The 25,369-nt window shown below is 39.7% G+C and overlaps 1 protein-coding gene across 1 annotated transcript in view; it reads left to right on the top strand.

Annotated features, from left to right (window-relative positions):
• Nucleotides 1–25,369, top strand: part of NEK10 (NIMA-related kinase 10) — a 225,985-nt gene that overhangs the window by 16,082 nt on the left and 184,534 nt on the right. The window contains exons 5-7 of the mRNA XM_012644543.1: nt 5,875–6,005; nt 7,679–7,777; nt 21,726–21,810. Of these exons, the coding sequence (XP_012499997.1) occupies nt 5,875–6,005; nt 7,679–7,777; nt 21,726–21,810 (315 nt within the window). The remainder of the gene's footprint in view (nt 1–5,874; nt 6,006–7,678; nt 7,778–21,725; nt 21,811–25,369) is intronic.

Below are 25,369 nucleotides of genomic sequence, written 5' to 3'. Positions count from 1 at the left end.
TTTTATTAGGCATAGAAGGAATGGGTACTTCTGATTGAATTTATCTCTAAACTTTTCTTTTTGGTTTTGCCTCTGTAAGGCTTTAGAAAGTCATGAGATTAGAGTCCATAAATGGAGGTTTGGGGAACAAAATAGCAACGCTGCTAATAATGATACAGACATTTATTTAGCACTGTCAACTAGTAAATGGCAGGGATGGGACTTGAACCCTGGTAGTCTGGCTCCAAAATCTGCTACATTATACTTGTTTAAGTAAATTTGTTTAAGAGCTCTTGTGGTTGGTAATCCAGCCCTGATGATTTTTGTTATATCAACCAAACCTATGAGAGAACTATAGCATTTTAATCTATTTATTTATACTGGAGAATGACTCTCTTATGATTCGATGGCATATAAAGGCCAAACAATGATAGTTCATATTTAAGGAACACTTACTATGTGCCTGGTGCTTTACCTACATCATCCTGCTTAATAATTACAACTCTCAGTTTTACAGATGAGGAAACTAGGGGCACAGAAAAATTAAGTGACTTTGCTAAGATTATACAGCCTGCTAACGATGGAGTACAGTTCTGAACCCAAATACCCTATTTCTGTAATGTGTGCTTCTAACCACTGAGATAACTTTAAAATGACAAGGGAAATTAAAGTTCAAAAAACAATTGGGTGAACATTGACTCTGAGTAAACATGGCCTTAAAATATCTTTTCTCCTGTGAGCCCCTTCTTCTGTATTAGTGCTACAACTCCCCAGGAGCTCTTTTCTTTTTGTCTACCTAGTTGAGCAGTCGCTCTTACCATTGTCTAGCTCCATACTGCTAAAGTAATCTTCCTGGCTCCCTGCCCACAAACCTGCATGAATGATTGTCCTACATCAAGCCCATTCTTTCTCCAAGAGGTAAGCAAGATGACTCAGCATACAGCGCTGCTTGCAGTTCCCGTTCTTTCCCACTGTACATCCTACAATGTAGCCATAATATCAAAGTCTTCTACTTTTTTTTTACTATTCCCTTCTCTCAAATTTCTTTCTTATAAAATCTTACCTATTTCCAAGACCCAAATCTAATGACCACACCTCCACATATCTTTCTTTCTAGACATAATCCCCCTCTCCCCAAGGCTCCTGCTTTTACTGCTGTAGCATTATTTTCTCCCCTGCTTTGGAGTCTCTTGTCTACATGTCTTATTTCCTGACAAGATCATACATTTCCCAGTGTTAGCAACTTTGACTTTTGCCTCTGGTTCATCGTATACTCGTAGACTTGGTGAGTTCTCGGTCAGTTTTTGCTAAATTGAATTGTGACTTGCTAATTGGGTTACTATGTGAATATGTATAAGCTCCTGGCCAGGGCAAAAGAGACACCAGTGGGGTTTTTTTCTTTTTTGGGGGGGGTTCTCTAATTTTCCAATTTTGAAGTTCATGCTGAGCGTATCTATTGTATCCCCTTTCGATACCACTTATTTATTAACACTTGACAGTCTTAAAATTAATTTAATGATTTTCTTCTGTTTAACCAATCTTAGAATTTGCAATCTATTGTCTGACAGTTTCACATGGCATATCTTTTTGTAAAATATTTCACATGTACAAAAATTCATATTTGTGATGCTTGAATTATTCAGAAAGTAGATGGTTTTAAGAAAAAATAAAATAACTGCCCTCAGTTGGATGAAAGTCCTGAGGTTCACAAAATTCATGCCTAATTCTGTTTATAATACTTTCATGTACTCATAAGTTTGAAATAATAAATATTATTCTGAGTACCCTATTATCCTTTTGATAAAATAATGTGGAGACATTTATAGGAGAAGGAAGATACTGAATGACTCAAGAATTTCTTTATGCTCTGCTTGTTCCAGAAAGAAAGTAAGGAGCTTATAAAGATACAGAAAGTATGACAAGTTATTGTAAATTAAAACCAGGGCCAAAAATAAAAGAAAAACAAGGGTTGGGAGCAAAGTAGAGTTAGGGTCAGGCAGAAATGCTCAGCAAAATATGCAAGTGGGCCACACATTTGGCTCTGAAATGTTCAGCAGTCAGTCTGAAAAGGGAAACCTGGGATTAAGACCCACTCACCTGAATTTCTGCTCTAACAAGATGTGGACTGTTTTTTGCAAATGGGCCAACGTGGCCAATTATGGGTTACAGAGGAAATCTACCTTGTGGGTTTAGGTGGAGAGTGCAGAGAACTGAATGCCCCTCCTCTGAATCTCTAATGAGCCAGGCCACTTCCCTCATTGTCCCACTGTGTTCCAGTGTTCTATTTTTGCTCTTTGTCCTGATTGTATTTTCTGAGTACTTCTGCATATCTTTCTTCACCACATTAGAGTCTGTTGTTCTGTAGAAAAGTCCCACAGTGTGACAGAACTGGGGACAGAGACACATGGAGGCAGAGAGGCCCCCTTCAACCTAAGCAAGGTTAGAATGATCATAACCTAGTAAAACCAAATAATTCAAGAAAAAGAACTGCTCTAGGGTTGTTGTGGCAAAGTGAAATTACAAAGCTGATGGAAGATTTCACCTGAGGTTTTCACAAAATTTGAAGCAATCTGCTTAGAGCTGGAACTCAGATTTTTCCCCCCTACGTTTAGAGCCACAGGAAGCTATAAAATTCATTTGCAATTTAAAAAGAGAGAAAAATATTAGTTCATTATGGGCCTATTAATTGCCTTGAAATAAAAGAGGTTTTGATAGATGCTATGGAAAGAAAACATAATGAGGTATGGTGGTTCTTGTGTTCAGAGACCAGGCACCGATAATTAAGATATAGGGCAAGACATGATGCTGGATGAATGGTGCATTCAGTAGGTATATGGATTTTGAGGAGGAAAAGGAGGCTACTTTTAGCTTGAGCGATAGGGAAGGAGACAGTGCTCGATAAATGGGCTAGTTTTCCATCAGTGGAATTGATGGAAAAGGCATTCTAGATAAAGTGAGTAAAATAATCAGGTATCTGAAGGAAGGAAAATGACAAGCATTTAACTACAATGGTGAATATACATTTCTATTTGAAGTAGTGATAAGTAAAGCTAGAAGACACTGTGCGGTGTCTGAAGGCCCATCTATTATTATAACTTTGTACATGATCCCATAAGCAACAGAGAATGTTGAAATTTCCAAGCAGAAGTGACATGATCACACTTTTTAGGAAGGCCCTCGATGATGCAGCCTTTCCTTCAATCTCATCTTTCCCTTCTACTCATATTGTTTGAGCTACACAGATACCTTCCAGTTTTTAGAGCATATGCCATTCTTCTCTGCCTTCCAGTCTGTAGGATGATCTGCCTGGAATACTCTTGACATTCTGGTCCATGACCTGCCCTGTCTCTCCTTTGCTTTCCACCACAACAAAGCCTTGTTTAGTAATTTTGCAGCATGTTTCTCATGCTTGTTTACTGTGACACCCCCTTCCTCACCATGGGACTGTAAACTCCTTGAAGTCAGAGACCATGGCTATTCTACTTATTATGTATCTAACGTCTCACACAATGGTGCGTGATGTATCTGCAACAGATGTGCTGAATGGATGAACTCATCCAGAGATGGTTTACCAGATGAATTAGTTTAGCAAAGAGACTGGGGATAAAGTAAGCATTCTTTCTGCAGTTTCACATTTGAATATCTACTATATGCCAGGCTCTGTGAGAGGTGCTAAGAACACAATGATACGTAGATGTGGGGCTGCCCTCAGAGTCGCCAAATTCAAGGGAAAAAGGCTGATGTGTAAAGTAGACATTGTACTAGACCGTGTTAAGTTTCGTAAGAGAAATAACCATGATATTGCCACCAGAGAGGGAGTGAATTTCTCTACCCAGGAAGGCTTGGGCAGGTGCTCATCAGGAGGCTGTGTGAGCTGATCCCTGACACATGCCCCGGTGTAGAGAGGTCAGACACACAGTTTCTAAGGAATTGGGGAGCCAAGAGAAAAGGCTTTAAGTTTTGAACTAGATTCTGAACTTACATTGCTTTTATGTGAAGAGTGCCGGTTGGTTCAAGATTCCTGCTAAGTTCTTGGACTTTGCAACTACAGATGCCAAGCCCATCTTATCCATCCAGTCTTCATGAGTTGATTTCCAATACCAGCTGCCTGCTCTGCCCACAAAGGCAATGGCTGCGAGCTTCTGCAGCTTTCTGACCCTCTCCCTTGTGTGGCCTGGGCTTGCTTTCTCTGTGCTGGCTATCTTATCTCTTACAAGCAGTATTCTGGGAGTTGTGCTAATGGTAAGGGGGTTTGAAATCCCTTGAGCCTGGAAAAGCCACTTCCTGTTTGCTGTATATCATGACATTTCATGTATAACACAGGAAAATTTGCTTGTTGCTGTGATTTTATGTTCAATATCATTTGGGTTAACAGTTCACATTTGGAACTCACCTAATTTGTAATGACACATTTTATTCATTTACCAAGTTCATCCGAAGATTAAAAGAGTATTTATGAAGCACTTAGAACTATGCCTGGCACATGGCAAATGCTTTATAAATAGTAACTAATTTAATTTTCATAATAACTCTGAGTTACATAGTATTATTAGTATTTCTTTTTTAATGATGTAGAAACTGATGCACAGAGAGATTAAGTAAATTTTCCAATATCGTGCAGCTAGCTAATTGTCGATTTAAACCCAGGGAATCTGGCCAGGGAATTTATTTTCTTAACCACTAAGCATTGCTGCCTCAAGTGCCTGTCATATTGTCCTGTGGTTGTTGTGGACTGGCTGACTGAACTGAGGAAGAAAAGTAGTTTTACAGGGTGGAAGATTTATTATTAATATTTTGAGAATTCAGCTGTGGCTGGCATATGATGATGAAGGATTTCGTTTTTGCTATCTAACAATGTCCTTATTATAATGACTACCTTATGGGAAGTCAGGCATATTCTCTTTGGATAAGGAAATGATGTCTTTATACTGATTTCTATCAAATATTTCAATGGAATAAAACAATAAGTACAATACATTATAGCTTTATTGATAATTATAAAGAATGAAATAATTTATTGAAAAATGAATCTTTTATTTTGTTATGTTATGTTTTGCTTGTCTATCATAATTTAGCTAATTATAGAACATTCCTCATTTGTACTTTGGAAAAATTAGAGTATTTGTTTGTCCCAAGCTCAACTTTACTGTGGTGCTAGAAACAAATCTCAGGGTTATCCCAATTATAGGTAAATATTGCTAAGTGAAACTGAATACTGAATACTGATCAGCTTGAATACTGATAACTTTTACTTATGGTGAATTCTATAATATATTTTAATGTCTTTTATAAATATGATTGAGTAATCATGATGTTCAGAGTGATTAAAAGTGATAAAATCTTTTTTATCATTATATCTCTAACACCTGGCCAGCAGTGTGTATTCTTGGTAAATGACGAGTCATTCTTAATTTGGACACTCCACTCTATACCAAAGTGTTCTACCTGGATTCAGGAACTCTTTGGGTGCACATTTGAATCACATGAGAAGCTTAGAAAACTCCTCTTTCCCAAGCCTCAGCCCAGACCTGTATTCCCAGCACTATTTTAGGTGCTGGGAAATAGCATTGAACAAAAAAACAGGTAATTTCCTGTTTGTGTCCAGGTAACATTATAATCAAGGGAGACTGGAAATACATAAACAACTGTAAGATATGACAAGTGGTATTACGTGCTATGAAGAAAAATAAAGCAGCAAAAGGGAGAGAGAGTAAATGTTTAGGTCAAAGATACTTAAATCTGGGAGAACCCCTACATTTGACATGGCTGTCATTTATTGGCCTGGGAAAAAGACTTATCCTCTCCATCCTCTTCTCTTCCTCCTCCCATTTTGTTACTTTCTTTATCCTGTGCTGAATTGCGATCCTCACGTACTCTATGCTTCTATTTCTGTAGCTTCCAGCCATTAACTTCGATAGTGCCCAAAATAGCATGACGAAGTCTGAGCCCGCCATCAAGGCGGGTGGACACAGAGCTCGAGGTCAGTGGCATGAGTCCACAGAAGCTGTTGAACTTGAAAATTTTAGGTAAGAAATCCAGTATCTCCTTTTCCTTCAGGAAACTATTCTAGTTAGCCCAAAGTTTTATTTATCACAGGAGCTAAAATTGAAAACCTGTTTCAAAATTTACCATGGAGTTTCTTAGTATTTTTAGTTAGTGCTTAAACCATTCCCAGAAATAATATGTAAATAACAAGCTTAGTGGTTACAGGTGGAACCGACCTGGGAGTTTTAGGGCACCATGCTGACACACATTTGGCATTTGCTCAATGAGGAAGTGGTTCCAGATTATTGTCCTGGTTGGGCTGATTCCAGTCTTTGTCTTAGCTTTTGGTCTGTCTAGATCTTGCCAGTAATGAGAAGGCATAAAAGAAGCTGTTGCTGTGAACAGATGTGGTGGTTAAAGAATGTGGTTGTCAAAACAACCGAGGTTTTGAGATGAAGGGATAGCACCTCACCTTTAACATTGAAAGTGTCAGCGCTTGTTTACCTCTGTTGCCATGTGGACATCCTAGAAGCTGCACATTCTTGGGGGCCACTCCCCTTTCAGGAGCTGGTTCTCTCAGTTTTATAATGTGCTTAGGTCAGGTGGCATTAAGTGCCATGTAAATAATGAATGGCATGAAGTATCAGTATAAATATTTGAGAATGATCATTTGTTTATTTGGCCTAGATTTTATTTCCCTGTCATTTTATAACAATGAATTGAATAGTTTAGAAAAGTCACATGACATTACATGGGTTCATGTTTCAAAAATATATTTTTCAGTGAGGAGCACTAAATACTTTAAAAATTGTTATACATTCAATTTATCAGTATCCAAGTAAAGAAACCATCATAGCCCTCACCCGGCTAGGGAGAGGTGGTGCCATGTAATGGCCTCTGAAATACTACAAAGGCGGAATGTTACAAATGGCAACATAAGGTTATAGAACTTGCCTTTGAGGTGGTATGTTCATATAATTTCAGTTTATTTGGAATAGATCTTAATATTAGTCTATCTAATTATGCACAAAAATATTGTATCATAAAATCTGTAGCAATGTGATCCTTTTATTATTCCTTATATTCTCCAAGTTTTAAAGTGGAATGTTTTAGGTATATTTTTAACCTCTTCAGTGAACTGTAATATTAGCAAACTGAAGCTGAAGCTGGGAATATCTCAAAACTTTGTTGAAAACACACACACACAAAACATGTAAGACAACCAAACAGTCAACACAGCTGAAGGAGTGTAGACGTGTTTAATAAATCCCTATTATCAAGGAATTATATGTGACAAGCAAGCCGGTGTTGATAGCTGGATCAGCTAATGAGGTCAAAGGCATGTGGAAAAGAGAAGGGAGGGAGTTTGTCTCTTCCTGTTGATGCAGCTTTCTAAATAATGTGCCCCAATGATTCTTTCTCTCCGTATGCCCTTCTCTTCTCTCCAACTAATTTTAGCTGCTAAATGTCTATAGGGAATAATTTAATAATATGGGAAATGAAATACATATGCTTGGCTATAATGTGTACTATTAATTTATAATTGAATCTCTAGTTCCTATTTTAATAATTGATACTTGCCTTTTATACAATGTTAAACTCAAGACTCTTTCAATATTTGCTTGAATATAGATGATCTTTGTCTGCATCAGTAACTTTGAGACAGCCTAAAAAATTTTTATTACAAAATGCTTTTCTATTTGTTTCATCTCAGTATAAACTACAAGAATGAGCGAAATTTCAGCAAACATCCCCAGCATAAACTATTTCAGGAAATCTTTACAGCCTTGGTGAAAAATAGACTCATATGCAGGTAAGATTTTCTTTGGAAAGATGAGCAGACTTTCACTCAAGAATGGCATGTTTTGTATATCTTGTCTCTAGAACATATTATAATCTGAAGCAGTTTACAAAATTGAGCACAACATGAAGGATAAAATAGAACAAAGACCATTTTAAAAGGAGGTAATGAGTAGGCATTATAGATGATCTCATTAAAATCATTCTGATTAGGCACTGAATTTCACTGAATTTTATGACAGATAAGGTAAAATGGGAAAACACTCAAGTTATAATGTTTTTCTTATTTTCTTTATTTTGAGTTTGAATACTCACGGAGGAGTTTATTGAGGGGGTCATTACGAAACAGACATTGGGTAACACCACAGACAAGATCCTCAGAGTTTCTGCAGTCAATGTAATGACTGATTAAATGGGCTGCCCCAGCCTTGACCTTGAGAAAAGAAAGGATGAGTGTGTAACATCCAGTCACAGCCCCATAAAGATGTTTCTTCTCAGGACCAAATCAAATATTCCTTCTTTTGCCCTTGGATCTGTCTTAACATAGGTGCAGTGTTGGGAATGTAGAGCAATGGTTAGTTAACAAGTCTTTTAGATTCTCTCTCATGAATATCAAGGGTTTTCAGTGAGCCTTTGACTGGTGCTGGATTGCAGTCAGGATTGAATTTTCTATCCATTCTGGACTGCTTCGTATGAGATCTGGGTATGCTGCTGCCAGATGTGGAGGAGGCTCCCAACATTCTATCATGGCAGAACCCTGCCTTTTACTCTTCCCAGGAGGCCCAGACCTTCTTCTCAAATGGATCAGCTGAAAAGATGCCTATAAAGAACCTTAAATCTTCCTTATCACTTTGGGACTCAATTGACATATCTGAATTCTACCCCAGGAAGAATGGGAAAAATTTATTCCTCTTCAATGATTTAATGCCTGATCAAAATAAAACTCTGACTTGGCCTAGTATAATAGTTGATTTTAAGTAAAATAGAACAGCACCCCGATGGGTCCTCCATGATGAGTCAGCTACTAAATGCATGCCTAAGTGGTAGACTAATGCCTCCGTCTTTTTGATGGGGTCATTTAGTATTGCTGATTTAAGCACTAGATAATGACTGCCAAATACATTGGTTTAGTTTAAAACAATACAGGATTGGGACTGCATCTGTCATGCCTTTGTACTTAAGCAGAAGAGTATTAGACTGGCCCAGATAATACAAGAAGCCTAAAATCTTTACCAAGGTTATGTAATTGGATTATAGTTCAGTTCTTGATGATACACTCAAAGATTGTTCAAAGATTAATGATTACTGCATGAAAAGGACCTGAAGTTGTTCTTGACTATGTTCCTCTTGAGCTTGAACAGAGTAGAACGATGGTTAGTAGCAGAATAATTATGTGTGAGATGGTGTTAGGAAATAAAATTCTTTAATTTTTTTTATGACAACTAACCTGGACTCTTAAAAGGATGTCTAGTAGACCATTCGTTAGGTCAGTACTTTGGGGAAGGCACTAGCTGCAGAAATTGTTAAGGAAAATAATTGGGCAAGAGTTGGCATCAACCAGTTGAAAAAGATCTCAAAAAATCTGACATTAAGAGATGTCTTTTTAGGGCGTTTTCAAATTCTTAGTGATGAATGGGACATCTTAGATTGGATGGAGCTACTGGCTTTTAACATGAGTAGTCCCTGGAAATCTTTAAACTAGGAAGAGATAATTGTAGATCTCTTTGCTTTCACAGTAGGAGAAGGAATTTAGGAATGCTGAATATCAATAGCATCCTTTTATGTCATCTTGTGGCTGCTGACAGATTGTTAAGTCCAGTTCTATTCTAAAAGCAGGATTGGGTAAAAGATGGCTTAAGTACAAAGGCCTTCCATTATGCCTCACCCCACATAACCTTACTAAGATGGCCAGGACCACACTTTTTTTCCCTCTCCCCTCTAACATTAGACTAATAGAAGAATTGCATCTCAGGGCCTTTTTTGATATGGCTTCCTATCCCCTTTCTTTGCAAACATCAGATTTAGTATTGGATAGAAGGCTTAGATTCAATTTAATAAACAAACTGGTGAGCATCTACCATGTGCAAGGAAGGGAGAAAGCAAATGGCGGGGAAGGAAGAGTGGGTGAAAGTACGAAAATGAGTAGACATGTGGTCCCTTTCTTACTGGGGACTCAAAGTCTACTCTGATCAGCGAAACAATTACCCACTATCCCAATACAAGGGAAAATGTGGTAAATATATACAATTTATAGTAAAACAACTAAAGGTTGCATGAAATCAGGGTGAGGAGGTATTTTGGTCCTTGGCCCAATTCTGGTTGTAGACAAGATTGGACATATTCAGGGTATTTTGCCATTCAATTTCACCCAGATAATATGACTGATTAGAATTTAGTCTTATCTGTAAGGTTTTACCCCTTCTATCATCTCTCTCAACTTTTGCTCGGTTGATGATGATATTGTTCTTCTTCTATTTAACTCTCCCCAATTGTACTCTCCCCCTAAACCACACTTGCAGACATCTCCTTTCTGGATTCTTTTCCTAAGATTGACCTGTAATTACTCCCTCATTCTCAGCAATGAAATTGCCAGGTGGCATCCAAACTAGACAAAACTTGTTAATCCAGACTCAAATAAGGTTAACACTGCAAATACCTCACGGTAAATCTCAAAGGGCAAGGGAACATATCCCTGAACCTCAGGTAACTCCTAGTTACACAATGGTAACTAACCTTGATGTGTGGCAAGGTATGGAAACAGCCTTCCTTTCTGTCATGACATCATTTGTCTATAGTAGAGTCTGATATTAGAAAATAAATTCTCCTCTTTTCCATCTCATCTGTCTGAACAGGAAAGTACAAGGGGTGCTTGGTATCCATGGCCAAGTTGTTATGAGGTTGTGTATGGAGGTAAAAGTTGTCACAACATTGACATATTCTCTAATTAATTGATCATTTATAAAATTGACCTCTATTCAAATAACTCTTCTGCATATCTGCTTCTCTGAGCTTCCTCTTTGTTAGTCCATTCCTTGCTGATGTGACGATATCGTAATATAATGTAAAAATATAACTTACTTGTGAAATAAACTTGGAAATCTGGCTAAAGATGTAGGATTTCATGAAGTTATTGAAAGTGAGGGTCCTGAACTGGTGGAATTTGACAAATGAGGCTCTGGTGGAATTAGACCACTTGACAACTGAGGAAGAGAATATTAACAAGAAAGATGACAAGATACTACTTTAAGGGTATGTTTTGAATAAAGAGATTAGGAGAGGCCTTTGGGAAAAAATGATGAATCCTTTTAATAGATTCATGAAAATGAACCTCTTTATGCTGGAAGCCAAAAGTGAATAAAGAACATTGGATCATATTATATAATTCTTTTTCAGAAAAAGTGTGCCAAAAATGTTAGCAGAATTCATTCTTGCTTTGTTCTAGTTAGAGCAGTGTTGCAGTTATAACTGAAATTTTGTTAAATTTAAAATAAAATATACACTTAGTTTCATAATTTATTTTTTAAGATAATGTTATAATCTCACCCCCTGCTCTTTTATATGAAATTTGGTGTTATTTTAAAGTGGGTACACTTAGCTGGCCTCTTTCTGGTGCTCTTACTCTAGAATAACCAGGATATCCCTCTTCCCCTGTCCGTAACTTTTGTAGAGGTGAACATGTCCCAGGTATTCATTTTAGTTAGAAGAAACACACCTGCTTCATTTAGTATGACCTTATTTGACCAAAAATTAACTCACTTTTCTGAAAAGAACAAATTGGTATCCTTATTATTTTACCCCCTATTTCTTGAAATTTCTGCTAAAAATTTGAAGAATTTTGGAAATGAGTCTGTAGAAAGTATAGATGGGGAATATGTTTACACTATGTACTACTTCAACTAGGAGAAAGCATTGCAATCTTATTAGAAATTGTTATAAAAAGTGTTCTGGGAACTTTATAGAAACTGCTAACCAAGAAGATCAATATAGCGATTTGTTTAGCAATCAGACAATTTGTTGTCCATGTCCACTCCAGGGCCTAGATTATGAAGCAAGTGACTCTTTTTCTTTTGAGCTTCACCTTGTCCTCAGCATCGCTGATCCAGACCCGGTCACAGAGGGAGGTGAGACGAGAAGAGCAGAAGTTAGGATTAGGATGCAGTGACAATCTCTTCGTGTTTTAAATAAGTTCTTGAAACAAATGAAGTTAATGGAGAGATGCTTTTTCTGTGACTTTATCTCATCAGACAGTACAGAGGCCAACAGGGGCCTTTGTACTCCTCATTGCTGAGGCGAGGAGAAGCCTGGTCACTTGGTAAAGTCTGACAGATAGTTCAGAACCTCCTTAGAGAAAGGGCTGCAAGTCAGCACCATAAAATGGATACAAAGTATCATTAAGGCCCCCAAAGTCTCAGGTTTGTGTCTTTGTGTACTTAAAATCTAACAGCCAGTTCCTTCGCTGGTTGACAAAGTTCTCTGAGATCTCGTTCCTTCTCAGCTCATGTCTTGATCCTGCCCAGTGCATCTTCTGGACTCATGGAAGTCATTACTCTAAGCTTGACAACCTTAAACGTAGAACGTGAAGAAAATACGCCTCAAAAAACTAGGATCTCATATAGTCCTTAAGCAAATAATGATTCCTCTTCTTCCTGTCACCCAACTTGCAGCAAATATCTAGCTTTTACACTTTCATTTCCCATGCAGTGTTATTTAGGGTTTATCTCATACTTAAAATGTACACACACACACACACACACACACACACACACAATTGGCTTTCAGTACGGGGGGTTCTCCATCCTTAGATTCGACCAACCACGGATTGAAAATATTTGGGAAAAAAACAAAAACCACAAAAACAAAAACAATGTAACAATAACAAATAATACAAATAAAAACCAGTATAATATAACAGCTATTTACATAGCATTTACATTGTATTAGGTATTATAAGTAATGTAGAGTATATGGTAGGATGTGTGTAGGTTATATGCAGATACTATACCATTTTATATAAGGGCTGGAGAATCCTCTGGTTTTGGTATCTGGGGGTGAGAGGTGCTGGAACTAATCTCCCACAGATACCGAGAGACAACTATGTACGCAAAAAGGTCATAAAATTATAGAGGTGGAATGAACCCTGAAGAAAATCTAGTTCAGCCTCATTTGATAGATGGAGAAGCTGAGAAGTTAAGATCCAAGGTCTTGAAGAAAAGTTGAGCCTGAGATCCTGAGGTGAAGTCTTGGCTAGTACTCTTTTCTCTTACGCCTCACTGATTCCCTGGTTCTTTACTAATCAAGGCACATTTAAAATTTGTTTTCAGGTTTGTACCAGGGAAAAGTATCACAAGTTCTTATTTACTACTACTTATTACTGCTTCTTGGGAAACTCATCCACTTGGATGTCTCATAGGCATGAAATGAAAATGTTCCCATCTTTCCAGGAAAGAACTGATTTTTCTTTGGCCACGGGTAACCACCAGAACGAGTTTTAAGCCTGGCCAAATCAATAAATGACAGTTCCTTGTCAGTACACAAGCTCCTGAGAGCCAGGCCATAAGTGACAGTTGCATTCCAGAAACCACATTTCCACAGCTAAAAATCAACCAATAGGCTGGGTATGGTGGCTCACATGTGTAATCCCAGCACTTTGGGAGGCCTAGGCAGGAGGATCAGTTGAGGCCAGGAGTTCGAGACTGGGCAACATAGTGAGACCCCATCTCTATGAAAAATAGAAAAGCTAGCTGGGCATAGTGGTGTGCACCTGTAGTCCCAGCTGCTTGGGAGACTGAGGCAGGAGGATTGCTTAAGCCCAGGAGTTCAAGGTTGCAGTGAGCTATGATTGGTCACTGCACTCCAGCCTGGGCCACACAGAAGACCCTGTCTCTAAAAAAAAAAAAAAAAAAAAAAAACTCCTTATTAGCTTTGCTCCAAGAGACTGGACCTGTTAAGTACGCTCTCTTTGGCTGCAAATTCATCTTTTGTTTCACATATTGATTGGTGGGCTCTTCCTTCTTTGAGCAGCTCAAAGTTAACATGCCTAAAATAGGAATTTTGATTTTTCTTACTAAACCTATGAGAAAACCTCAGCTTTAGTCTTCCCCATCTACTAGTCAAAGCTATCATCATCTGTTGCTTGGCTAACTGGACTCCCTGCTTTTGATACTTGGTTCTCTATACTCTGTTTTCAACACTGAATCCAGAGGATCCTTTCAAAATCTCAGTCAAATCATAGATCATGTTAATCTTCTGCCCAAAGCCTTCCAGTGACTTTCCAGAATAAAAGTTCAAAGTCTCTGTTCCTATTCTAAAAAGGCCCTGAAAGTTCTGGCTGCTGCTATCTCTCTGACCTCAACTCCTATTCTATCTTTGCTCACTCTGCTCCAGCCCCATCAGCTTCTTTGCACAGACCACAATGCTCCTGCCTCAGGGACTATACGGTTAACTATTCTGCTTTGCTGACCTAGACATATGGCTCAATCTCTCAGTGCACTCAGATGCTAATCTTATCAGAGAACCCTTCTCTGACTATCCTAAAATAGCAACCCCAGTACCCAATAAATCCTTAACCTTGATTGTTCTTTACAGGTCACCACCTAACATACATTTTTATTTGTGTTTATTGTCAGAATGTAAACGTCATGAATGCAAATGCATGGTTTTGCCCTCTGCTGTACTCCTGGGCTTCTAACTGTGCCTGGCTCAATAGTAGGTGATGAGAAAGTATTTGAAAGCCTTCTGAAATTTTCATCAATTATGTAGAAGAAAGACCTAGATGAAAGTCCTTTCTACTCAGTATCCTGATTTTAGGGGCCAGCATGATCCATTGGGTGGACTTCAGATTAGGTGCACATTCTGTGCTAGGTTTAGTGGGGGACACAGGGGAAAAGCAAAGACCCATTAAGAATAGTGAAACAAATCAGTAAAGATTCCTTAAATAATCATCTATGATGAACTTCTTCAGGCATATCCTTTTTTTTTAAAGTTTTGCGTATCTACTTTGATATGAATTTTACTTTTTAAACTATCCTAAAAAATAGGACTCTGTCTTTTGAATTTGAGGTAATATTTATTTTGAAACAGGCTTGAATTCCTCTACTTTTAAACCTTGAGTCAAAGATGGCAGTTTTTTTGTATTTTGTTTTGTTTTTTGTGTTAATGGAAATAGTACTACAACCTGGAAAGGGCTACTCATTCCTCGTGCGAGACAGAGAGAAGCGTGTTACAGATGGGGTTCTGGGCTGGAGCCTCTGCCATTTGTGTTAGTGTGTGGATTCTGTGAGCGTCCCCACCTCTTGGGGCTCTTGCTTATCTTGGTAGCTGGAGCTTTATTATGCAACACCACAGCTTTGTGACTGAGTTTTATGTGCAACTCTCACATCACAAAATAGTTTCTTCCACTGTGCAAGACGTTGAAACCCTGACTGTCTTTTCTCTTTTCAAATATTGTGTCTCCAGTGCCATTTTCCCTTCTCTTTTTATATTGGTAGCAGAAAAGTAGCTGATGCTGACAGCAAAATGGCAGGTCGTCACGGACAGAGGCCATGGGAGCTGATCATGCTGCCATGTATTAATAGTCCTGTGAAAGCAGTGGCATAAGTTCAGTCACAAGAGGGGATAAATATTTGCCCGCTCATGAATTTGCTTCTGCGTAGCTGCTATATTGAGACATAGCCTCCAGGGAAACACTATCTTTGCAGGCAAGTTATTCAGGGCTGCCTCAAAGGACCCCCATGCCACTCTGCTGAAGGCTCCTGTTCCCATATTAAGCATATTTGCAGAATCACCTTCTCTTCAGTCATCCCCTTGTGTAGGTGGAGGAGAGGGAGGTAGGGGCACTGGTCTGGGAATCAGGTACCCAGAGCCTTGTTACTTATGTGCAGCCTTGCACCAGCCACTCAGCTATTCCAGGCCACAGTTGCTGGATCAATAAAATAAAGGCACCCATATGTCACTATTGTTCTCTACAACTCTCTGGTTGCACTAAGTTGTGTGTTTCCTAGTCCCCCAACTATTGGCAAACAGAAGTATATATTGTCTTACAGAGCACACAATTCCCCTTGAATACCAGAACTCCATCCCGTGTGCCACGTCCTTGTGGGGGGTTAAGGGCTGGGAGCCAGGAGGGAACAACTGCTCTTTCTGAGGTCATTGCGAAGAGAGGAGAAGCCAGAGAACTCAGACACCAGGAATTCTATTTACATTTATAACAGCAGAGACCAGAATCATGTAGAAATATTAATAGCTTTGGGCTTCAGTCCCCAAATTGCAAGACAAAAAAAATATGCTATTTATTTGGAACAGAACTTTCAATTTTGAGACTATTCTGTAATTCTTCATTTATTTACACTCCTTTACTAGTAAAAAAAAAAAAATCTATTCTGGAATTCTTCTTTTTTTTTCTTGGGAGGTGGGGAGGAAATAGAAAAAAACCTTTTCATATTTATTTTAATATGGAAAAACATTGGAAAGGTCATGAACGTTCCTCATGAAGATTGTATATGGCTAACAGGAAAAATACCAAGCATACAAATATTTGTAGCATGAATCATCTCTTAAAATGTTGCATGGCTTTTCCTCTTAAATAATTAAAAGTCATCAGCATTCAACATCATTAGGTTGCTAGCAGCTGTTGCAACCTGATCATTATTTCTGAGAGATCTTTGGGATGTAGTATCTTTGCACTGCAGTTCAGGCTACGTGCTATCTTTAGCTAACCCCAGCACCTGAAAGGGAGACTTGTCATGTGCCCTTTCCCTAGTTATAGAGATTAAAGCTATTCTGTCTGTATTAGGAGCCTTAGTATAACCACAATTTTATAAGTGTTCCCATAAATAATTGTTTTGAATTCAAAATATATTTCAAATTTGCCATATTTTTTCCTAATACAGGGTATTTACCATCTGAAGTCAAGATGGTACAGTTACTAGTGCAGCCTTGGATAATTCTGCCTAGCTGGCAGTTCTGGGGTTCGTTGAGCCCTGACTCTATTTTCAGAAGAAACTGGGTTTTGTCCCCATGGTGAAGGAGTCATTGACCAAGGTGCTTGGGCTAGAAGAGGGGCTGTGGTGTTAATGGCAACTGTGTCAGGCAGCTCCTGCCAGGAGTTTTGGTGATGGCAGGAAGAGTGAATCTCAGCCAGTGATGCTCTTGGGACATCTTGCTGAACATTTTTCTGCAGAGCCAGGCCTCTGCTGGGGGCTCTAATCTATAAGAAGCACTCAAACATCCTTGGGAATATAAGGCTGTGGGAAAAGCATATTTATCAACCCCCTTCCCATGAGATAAGCATTTGTAGGAAAATGAATGTCAAGTGGCTTAGAATGGAGTGTAAGCGGGCTAGGCGGGGGGATAGCACATCCAGTGGCAATGACTATAGATGTTCATCCTGCCTTCCAGGGAGGTGAGTCTCATGCACTCAGGTTTGAGATGTGCAGCTTTGGGGAAAGAGTTGAATTTCAAAGGACCATAGAGGAGACAAAGCTGAATTCTACCACCAGAGGACAAGGATCAATATGGGACAAGCCAGGCAATGGATAGCTTGAATCCATAGCTCAAGTAATTGCTCCACTTGAACAGGGGCAGATCTTTAATGTATTCTTGCTGGATACACAACCAGCTCAGCTGTGGAGGTCGGGGGGGGTGGGAAAAATTATGTGGACTCCTATAAACATTCAAGTGCAGATGCCTTTTTTATAGAATGTCTTTTTTTGCTTTGGGTAGATACCCAGTAATGGGATTGCTGGATCAAATGGTAATTCTACTTGTGTCTCTTTGAGATATCTCCATAGTACTTTCCACAGAGGTTGCACTAGTTTGCAGTCCCACCAACAGTGTATGAGTGTTCCTATTTCTCTGCATCCACACCAAGATTTATTGTTTTGGGACTTTTCGATAAAGGCCATTCTCACTGGAGTTAAGTGATATCTCATTGTGGTTTTGATTTGCATTCCCCTGATAATTAGAGATGTTGAGCATTTTTTTTTTGTATGTTTGTTGGCCATTAGTCTGTCTTCTTTTGAAAAGTTTCTGTTCAGGTCCTTTGCCCACTTTTTAATGGGGTTGTTTTTTTTCTTGCTGATTTTCCTGAACTCTATATAGATTCTAGTTAGCAGCCCTTTATCGGATGTGTAGCATGCCATTATTTTCTCCCATTCAATTGCAAAGATGTGGATACAACACAAGTGCCCATCAATACATGAGTGGATTAATAAAATGTGGTATATGTCTACCATGGAATTACTACTCAACCACAAAAAAAAAATGGGGATCTAGCACCTCTTGTATTATCCTGGATAGAGCTGGAGCCCATTCTACTAAGAGAAGTATCACAAGAATGGAAAAACAAGCACCACATATACTCACCATCAAATTGATATTAACTGATAAACACCTGCACATATAATAGTAACATTCATTGGGTGTCAGGCAGGTGGGAGGGGGGAAGAGGATGGAGGGGATGGGTATATTCACACCTGATGGGTGTGGTGCACACCATCTGGGAGATGGACATGCTTAAAGCTCTGACTCGGGTGGGGCAAAGGCAATATATGTAACCTAAACATTCGTACCCCCGTAGTATGCTGAAATAAAAACAAATTATGTGGAGTCTGGTCTGGAATAGCTTCCATTATCTCCCTCAGTTTTTCTGGGCTAAGTATGAAATAGCAGGCACTTTGTGTTTCAAGCTTCTGTTAAAATGTGCGCCAAGCATCATTGTTGGACTAGCTTGGAGGGCAGTATGAGACAAGTGTCACCTGGCTGGGACTGCCTTCTGTGGGTGATGACAGGCAGCACCCACAATAGCAAGTTCCAGTGCACGACAGTACTCAGCCTGCCTTCCTCACCCCAGGAGTCCAATCTGTGCTGTCCTGGCCACTTCTGCACCACAACATGTCCTGTGGTTAGAACAACTGCAGGAATCTGGCCTCATGTCACATCAGAGAACATCTTTCTGATTCTCTGCAAGTTTCCAGTGTCGAAAAGCTACAAAAGGCTGTCATGGGGAGCACCTTAGGCACTGGCTCTGGCCCAGCTGTGTGATGAGGGAGTGAGCAAGGGAGGGTGGAAGGAAATGGGGCCAGAGGTATAATGTGGTGCCAGCTCCTGTGGGGCCTGTGGACCATGGTATGAACGGCTTGATTCTGAGTGAGATGGGGTGTTGGATGGTTTGGGCAGAGGAGTGGCATGAATTGACTTGTGTTTGTACAGGATCACCTTGGCAGATGGGAGAGAGCAAAGATGGAAGCCAGGGTGCCAGATAGGAAACTTTTGCAATAGTTCAAGCAAAGAATGATGGCAGCTTGAATCAGGATAGTGGTGCAGGAGGTAGTGAGAAGTGGTCAGACTGTGGAGATAGATATTTTAAAGGTAGAGCTGACAGAATTTGCTGAAGAATTGGACAAAGGATATGAGAGAAATAGAAGAGGCAAGAACACCACCAAGGGTTTTGGTCTGGTCACTGGAAAACTGGGAGGATCTGGCTTGTGGGGAAGCTCATGACATCAGTTTCAGACATGCTGACTATCAAACTGAGATTCAGGAAGCTGTGGGTTCTAGGCTCAGTCGGGGCTCTGTTGTTCCAACTCTTCGGGTACAAGCGTCCTCAAAAACTGATGTGAAAGGCACCTTGTATCTTGCACACTCTACAGCCTATGTAGCAACATAGGGAGCCAACTGAAAAGCTTTAACATTTTGACTGCATTTACTACCAGCTCTAACTGGTCACAGTGCAGCTGAATGACAACATAGAAATTGTTCGCAGTGGCTCAGGAAGGCCGGGAAGGGATGATGGTTGTCACCAAAGAGCATAGACTATCCCCACCCTGTCTTCCTACTTCTGAGCTAACCTCAGCTTCTGAGCTTATAAAGGCATGTAAGTGGAAGGGTTCTGTGTTGACTGCTGTGCTCCCTTAGGTTTTAATCCATTAAGTGAAAGGTACTTAAACTGAAACTCATATGCGCTTACCTTTACAACACTGGTTTAAATCAGATAGTTGATCAATCAATGCATATTTGAGTAGCTACTGGGTGCAAGGCCCTGTGATCTCCTCTGATTTGGGGCATTGTCTGCTTCCTTCAACAACACAGCAAAATTGGCAATTATCTTTATTTTAAAAATCCTTGAAAGGATGCAGCTAAATCATTCTTTGCTAAAGAAATATAATTTAAAGGCCTTTCAAAATGCTCTTGAGTGGGTACATGGGTACTTATATCATTTGATGGCAGTGAAGTGATAAATGGTTCTTCAGAAATCTGCTGATGGTATTTTGAATATTGGACATAGTCATTGTTTGAAACAAAAATCCAGATTTTTTTCCCCTCCAAACAGGCCTGGTTTCAGTAGTTGCCTTTGTGCTTGACTTTTAGTAAATACCCTTCGGTGTCTGTCATAATATTACTCCTCCAGTGACTGTGAGTTAGATTTCAAAGGGTTCTGCTGAGTCTCAATACAGAGCTGTAGGATGATGTTGGTGCTTTGCCCAGAACCCTCAGATCCTTGCCCTGTTGGTTTTGGCGCTTTCCTGTCTAACAGAGCCAGCACTGACCTCAGGCTCCTTCAGTACGCTTTGCCTGGCTTTGCCTGCCAGCACAGAGAGCCAGTGGGAGTACCTGGAAATTTGTGCCCTCGGTTCCTCCTGCTCCTCTCAGCCAATGGCAGTGGTTTCGGTAATGTGACAGCCCAGTGTCCTTCCCTCCATATGGGACAACTCTGAGCCCCACTGCAGAGCCAGGCTGAGGCCAGGCTTTGCCTGAAATTGTATGCTTGCTTGGATTTCTCCCTTTCCCCTTCCTATTGCCCCCACTCTCTTACTGATCTGTCCTGAGAGCATGTCCTTGATTGTTAATTTGTACACTAATCTTCATCTCAGGGTCTGCTTCTGGGGAAACTGATCTAAAAACCTCCTTTATCACTGTGTTTCCCAAACTGAGCACCAAAGTGCTCTGGGGCTGCAGAGAACTCCCAGGGGCAGCATGGGATATTTTACATTTTCAAGGAAAACACAGTGTTACTCAACATCCATCAGACACAGCACAAACTACTCAAGGTACTTAATGATTTCAACATTAGATCCTGCTACCTTCCTTTACATGATGGCATATCTTTCTGAAGCTGGGTTTTCAGCAGTTGCTGTGATAAAAAGCAAATATCCTGGCCAGGCGCGGTGGCTCACGCCTATAATCCTAGCACTCTGGAAGGCCGAGGCGGACGGATTGTTTGAGCTCAGGAGTTCAAAACCAGCCTGAGCAAGAGCGAGACCCCGTCTCTACTATACATAGAAAGAAATTAATCGGACAACTAAAAATAGGTAGAAAAATTAGCCAGGCATGGTGGCGCATCCCTGTAGTCCCAGCTACTCGGGAGGCTGAGGCAGAAGGATTGCTTGAGCCCAGGAATGTGAGGTTGCTGTGAGCTAGACTGATGCCACGGCACTCTAGCCTGGGCAAAACAGTGAGACTCTGTCTCAAAAAAAAAAAAAAAAAAGCAAATATCCTATGAAAATCAGGTGGAAGAGGAAACAGGGATGGTGGTGTCCAATCTGATTCCTAGGCTTGAGAAGTTTCATGTCCACAGGTGCACACACTCCATTAATAAATAAGTGTGGTTATGAACATAACTTTAATATATGCATGTTATGTTTTCAAATGGATACTAAGTTGTTAGGACATAATTATTATTTAGTTGGACCTAACTAATTTTTGAAACTTTTAGCTATTTCTTTTGATCTGGGGGTACCATGAAACATTACTGAATCAGTTAAAATGACATAAACTAAGTAAGTTTGATGGAGGGGCTTTGCTTCATAGTGACAAAGATGGCTTAAATAAAATGGGTCAAATAATTGCAAATAAATGAATTGCTTGTTATGTGCTCTTTATACTCTTTCATAGTCTTGCACTGTTCATGAACTGTCACATTGGGGTTTTAGACATGAACATATTCTTTTGTTTTCTTCTTTCAGAGAGTGGGTTAATCGAGCCCCATCTATTCATTTTCTGAGAGTGTTAATCTGTCTGAGGCTACTAATGAGGGATCCATGTTACCAGGTTGGTTGGAAAAATAATTTTTTTTTTTACTTGTTATAAAGATGAAATGAATGGGCTTTTCTTTGAAGCAGTCCATATTAACTTTGTTTTTCTCTTTCACAACTCAATAGCTTCCATATTTGGGAAGTATCTCATCTACTATTTAAAAAAATTTGAGAGCAGTGCTTTAATAGGGACAAAAAATCTGTATATTTCTACTACATTATTATGAGATTAAGTGGATTGAATTTTTGGTCTATGTTTTCATTGCTACCTGTCATTTTAAGCCATTCACAGATTAAGGAGGTGTACACTTGGCCACATCTTCAAGCATGTTCAAAGCCAAACAGCTCACTAGGTCAAAGTCAGCAGTGACAAGCAGGGGCCTTCTCTTATGGCTCTAAAGACAGCCCGTGGGAAAGGCAGGACCTGCAGCTTTAGTAGCTGCTCCAGAGTTCATCCCTTCTCAACCTCTAGCCTAAGACTCTGCGTTAGAGGTGAGCAAGGGGTTTCCCACTTCTCTCAGTGGAGGGTATTGAGGTCAAGAATCTTTTGCTTCTCTCTTTAGTTAGTTTGATGTGCTGCTTCTAATTTAGTGCCCTTCAAACCTTAATGTGCATAGAAATCACCTGGGGATTTTTTAAATGCAGATTCTGATTCAGTAGGTGCAAACTGAGATCCAAAATTCTTCATTTCTAACTATTAATAGCATCCAGGGAATGCTGTTGCTACCGATCCCTGGCCCCCACTTTGAGTAACAAGGACTTAGTGCTTTAGCAGTGAAGCTCTAAAGAAAAGCTTACTTAATATTTTATCTGTACTGAGAAAGTGTTTCCTCCAGTCTCAGCTGGTAGATAAATAGCTGATTGTCTAAAGCAGCAGCTCTCAAACTTGATTGTGTATCAGAAACACCTGGAGGACTTAATGATTTCTGGGGCCGCCCTCATAGTTTCTGATTCATTAGGTTTGGGGTTGAGCCTGAAACCGTGCATTTTCAACAAGTTCCCAGGTGAAGGTGATGCTGCTAGTCAGGGGACCACTGTTTGAGAATCATTTCCCCAAAGCTTGAAGATTGTTTATTGATCATTGTTTCTGTTTGCTGATGTTAAATATATAAGGAGGGTTCTCATTATTCATGCATGCTTCTGTAATTTTCACAGATTATTATTTTTCCTAAGAAGTATCTCCTTATATGCCCTATCCTCATAAGCTATAAAGAAGCTCAGACCACTCAGATATTTTATTTTGGATTTAATTTTATTGATGACGTCTTGAGTCAATGTGTTTCCTGTAAATGCCAAGTTTGGAAAAGTAGCCATTTTTTTCCAAAACGTGTTTTGGTACCAACCAGCCACACAGCCTTCTCTGATTTGAGTCTTCTGGCATTCATGGTCACTGCACGTCTTTCCATTAGAAGAATCACCTCCTTCCTCACACTACGCTCTAAACTGGTCTTGCGTTACTGTAGTTTGTTTAGCTGACCACACCCCTTTGCACATATGACTCTGGGCATCCTCCAAACAGCTTTCTGTCCTGGTTGCTCACAATTTTCTGAGTAGGTAGCATCCTTTTTTCCCATGACCAACCATATAGAACTGCGTGTTCATACATTTCTGAGCTGCTCATTGCAACTCTGGGTCATATATAAGGCCAGGCCATATGTTTCATTTTGCCAGGAGCAGTCTCAGTATGTGCTCATTGTTCCCACTTAATTGTTAACGGCACCCTCCTTTACTCCTGATGTGTCTTAGTTTGGACGAAAACGTTATATGTGTAATGTTAATAAAAGTATTCAAGGAGGAAGATCCAGTTTTCAGGTTTGTCGGAGTTAGAAAAATATTTGCTTTAGAAATGTTCTGTTTGTTCAGAAAACTGATGACAGTGGTGCCCTACTCTGCTGATCTCCCATCTAGAGTACTGCCTTTCTTAATCCAGTTCTTGATGGATTGGAACAGGGTTGATTGTATTGCCCTCTAAAGGAAAAGATTCAGTGACCACTTTGTTTATGAGATTTTATAAACACATTTTATAAAACACATATTAAACTAGTATCCCCTGATTGCCAGTCTTTCCACAGAAGGGAATTTTCCCTGAGTCTCTGCCCCCTGGCACTCTTCACACAGAAGAGCATGTGCTCAGGCAGTTGTTTAACATCTTGAGTTGCCAGGAATTGTTGGCTGAAATCACAAAGCTATGCTGGGGTTTACTATGACTTACGCCAGTGAGTCTCAGCAGGCCTTTGCCATTGCTATGCATTCCTGCCCTCTCTCGTTGAATCAGTGTTGCAGGGTCCACAGTGGCTGTTCCAAACCATTTGCACCTCTCTCACCCCAATCCCCTCCTGTCCCCGTTGGTCTCATCAAATTACATCATCATTGTCTGTTTTACAGGGAAGATTGGAGCTATCTCAGTGGGAGCTCTCTTATTTTCTGCTCTTTGCTGTTTGAAATATTTGGATTATCCTGCAACTTTACTTCCTTCTTATTTCAGAAGTAATATTCCTTCTGCTTGCCAAGGCTTATTCCTCCACCTGTTCCCTTTTTCATAGTGTCAGTGGTTCCCTTTCTATTTTCTCTTATAAAAATCTCCTTTTCCTCATCCAGTTATTTTTTTGAAGTCTTTTTCTTACCTTCATTACTACATTTCTTTAAAGGTTAGGCTATGTTTCATGAATCTACTTTCTTTCCATCAGAACTGATGTATTGCATAACTTGCATATTGAATTCTATGCACAGGTTTTTCTCTGGAAGCCATCTAAATAGACCATACTGCACCACACCTTAGCCCCTCATTCCTTGACCTAGAGGTTGCAAACTGGTGGCTTGTAGACTGGATCTTGCCTGCCAGTACACAGAGCTTTCAGTATATACTTAAGGGTGGCTCCAGCAAGAAAAGACTAGAAGAAATGCCCGAGAAGCCATTCTTGAAGATATAATGACTAAGAGTTTTTTTCAGAATTAAAGACAGACATAGGTACTGAGATTTCAAGTGTCGTTGGAGTTCCAAGGAAGATAAAGGTAAGTGTTCACCTGGACTCATTATAGTGAAGCCATAGTACATGGCTTATCAAGGATAAAGAGAAAATCTTAAAAGCCCCCAAACTGCACTTGTATTAGAAACAACACTAAAGGGATCGTTGAATTGAGTACCCTTCTCTTAGTCCTTACATTCCCCAAATTCTCCTGAGCAGGAGACACCCTTTACTACATTTTCTCTTTGCCTTCACTGACCTTGAGAACCTCTAGTTCTTATTCATTGTTTTTGGGGTATTTCTTACATGCTCCTGCTCTTAATCTTGTCTTCTTAAATATTAACCTTCCTCAAAGTTTTTCTTCCTTTTATCATCTTCTCCAGTATCTTCCTAGCTCTTGGCTTCAACTGTCTTTTATTTTTGTTCTTTGCTCACAAGTCCATATCTTCAGATTTCCCCTTTAAGTTCCAAATTTCCAGAGACATGTTAGACAACTACCTCGGTGACCCAATAGTGTGGTGGTTCTCAAAGTATGGTCCATGGAATGCTTACAAGTGTCTGAGACCCTTGCAGGGGTTCCACAAGTTCAAAATTATCTTCAAAATATTG

Source organism: Propithecus coquereli, unplaced genomic scaffold, assembly GCF_000956105.1.
Source record: "Propithecus coquereli isolate 6110/MARCELLA unplaced genomic scaffold, Pcoq_1.0 Scaffold214, whole genome shotgun sequence".
In the NCBI taxonomy this organism is placed as follows: Eukaryota; Metazoa; Chordata; class Mammalia; order Primates; family Indriidae; genus Propithecus; species Propithecus coquereli.
The sequence above is the reverse complement of the archived record's forward strand: the minus strand, read 5'-3'. Positions and strand labels throughout refer to the sequence as shown.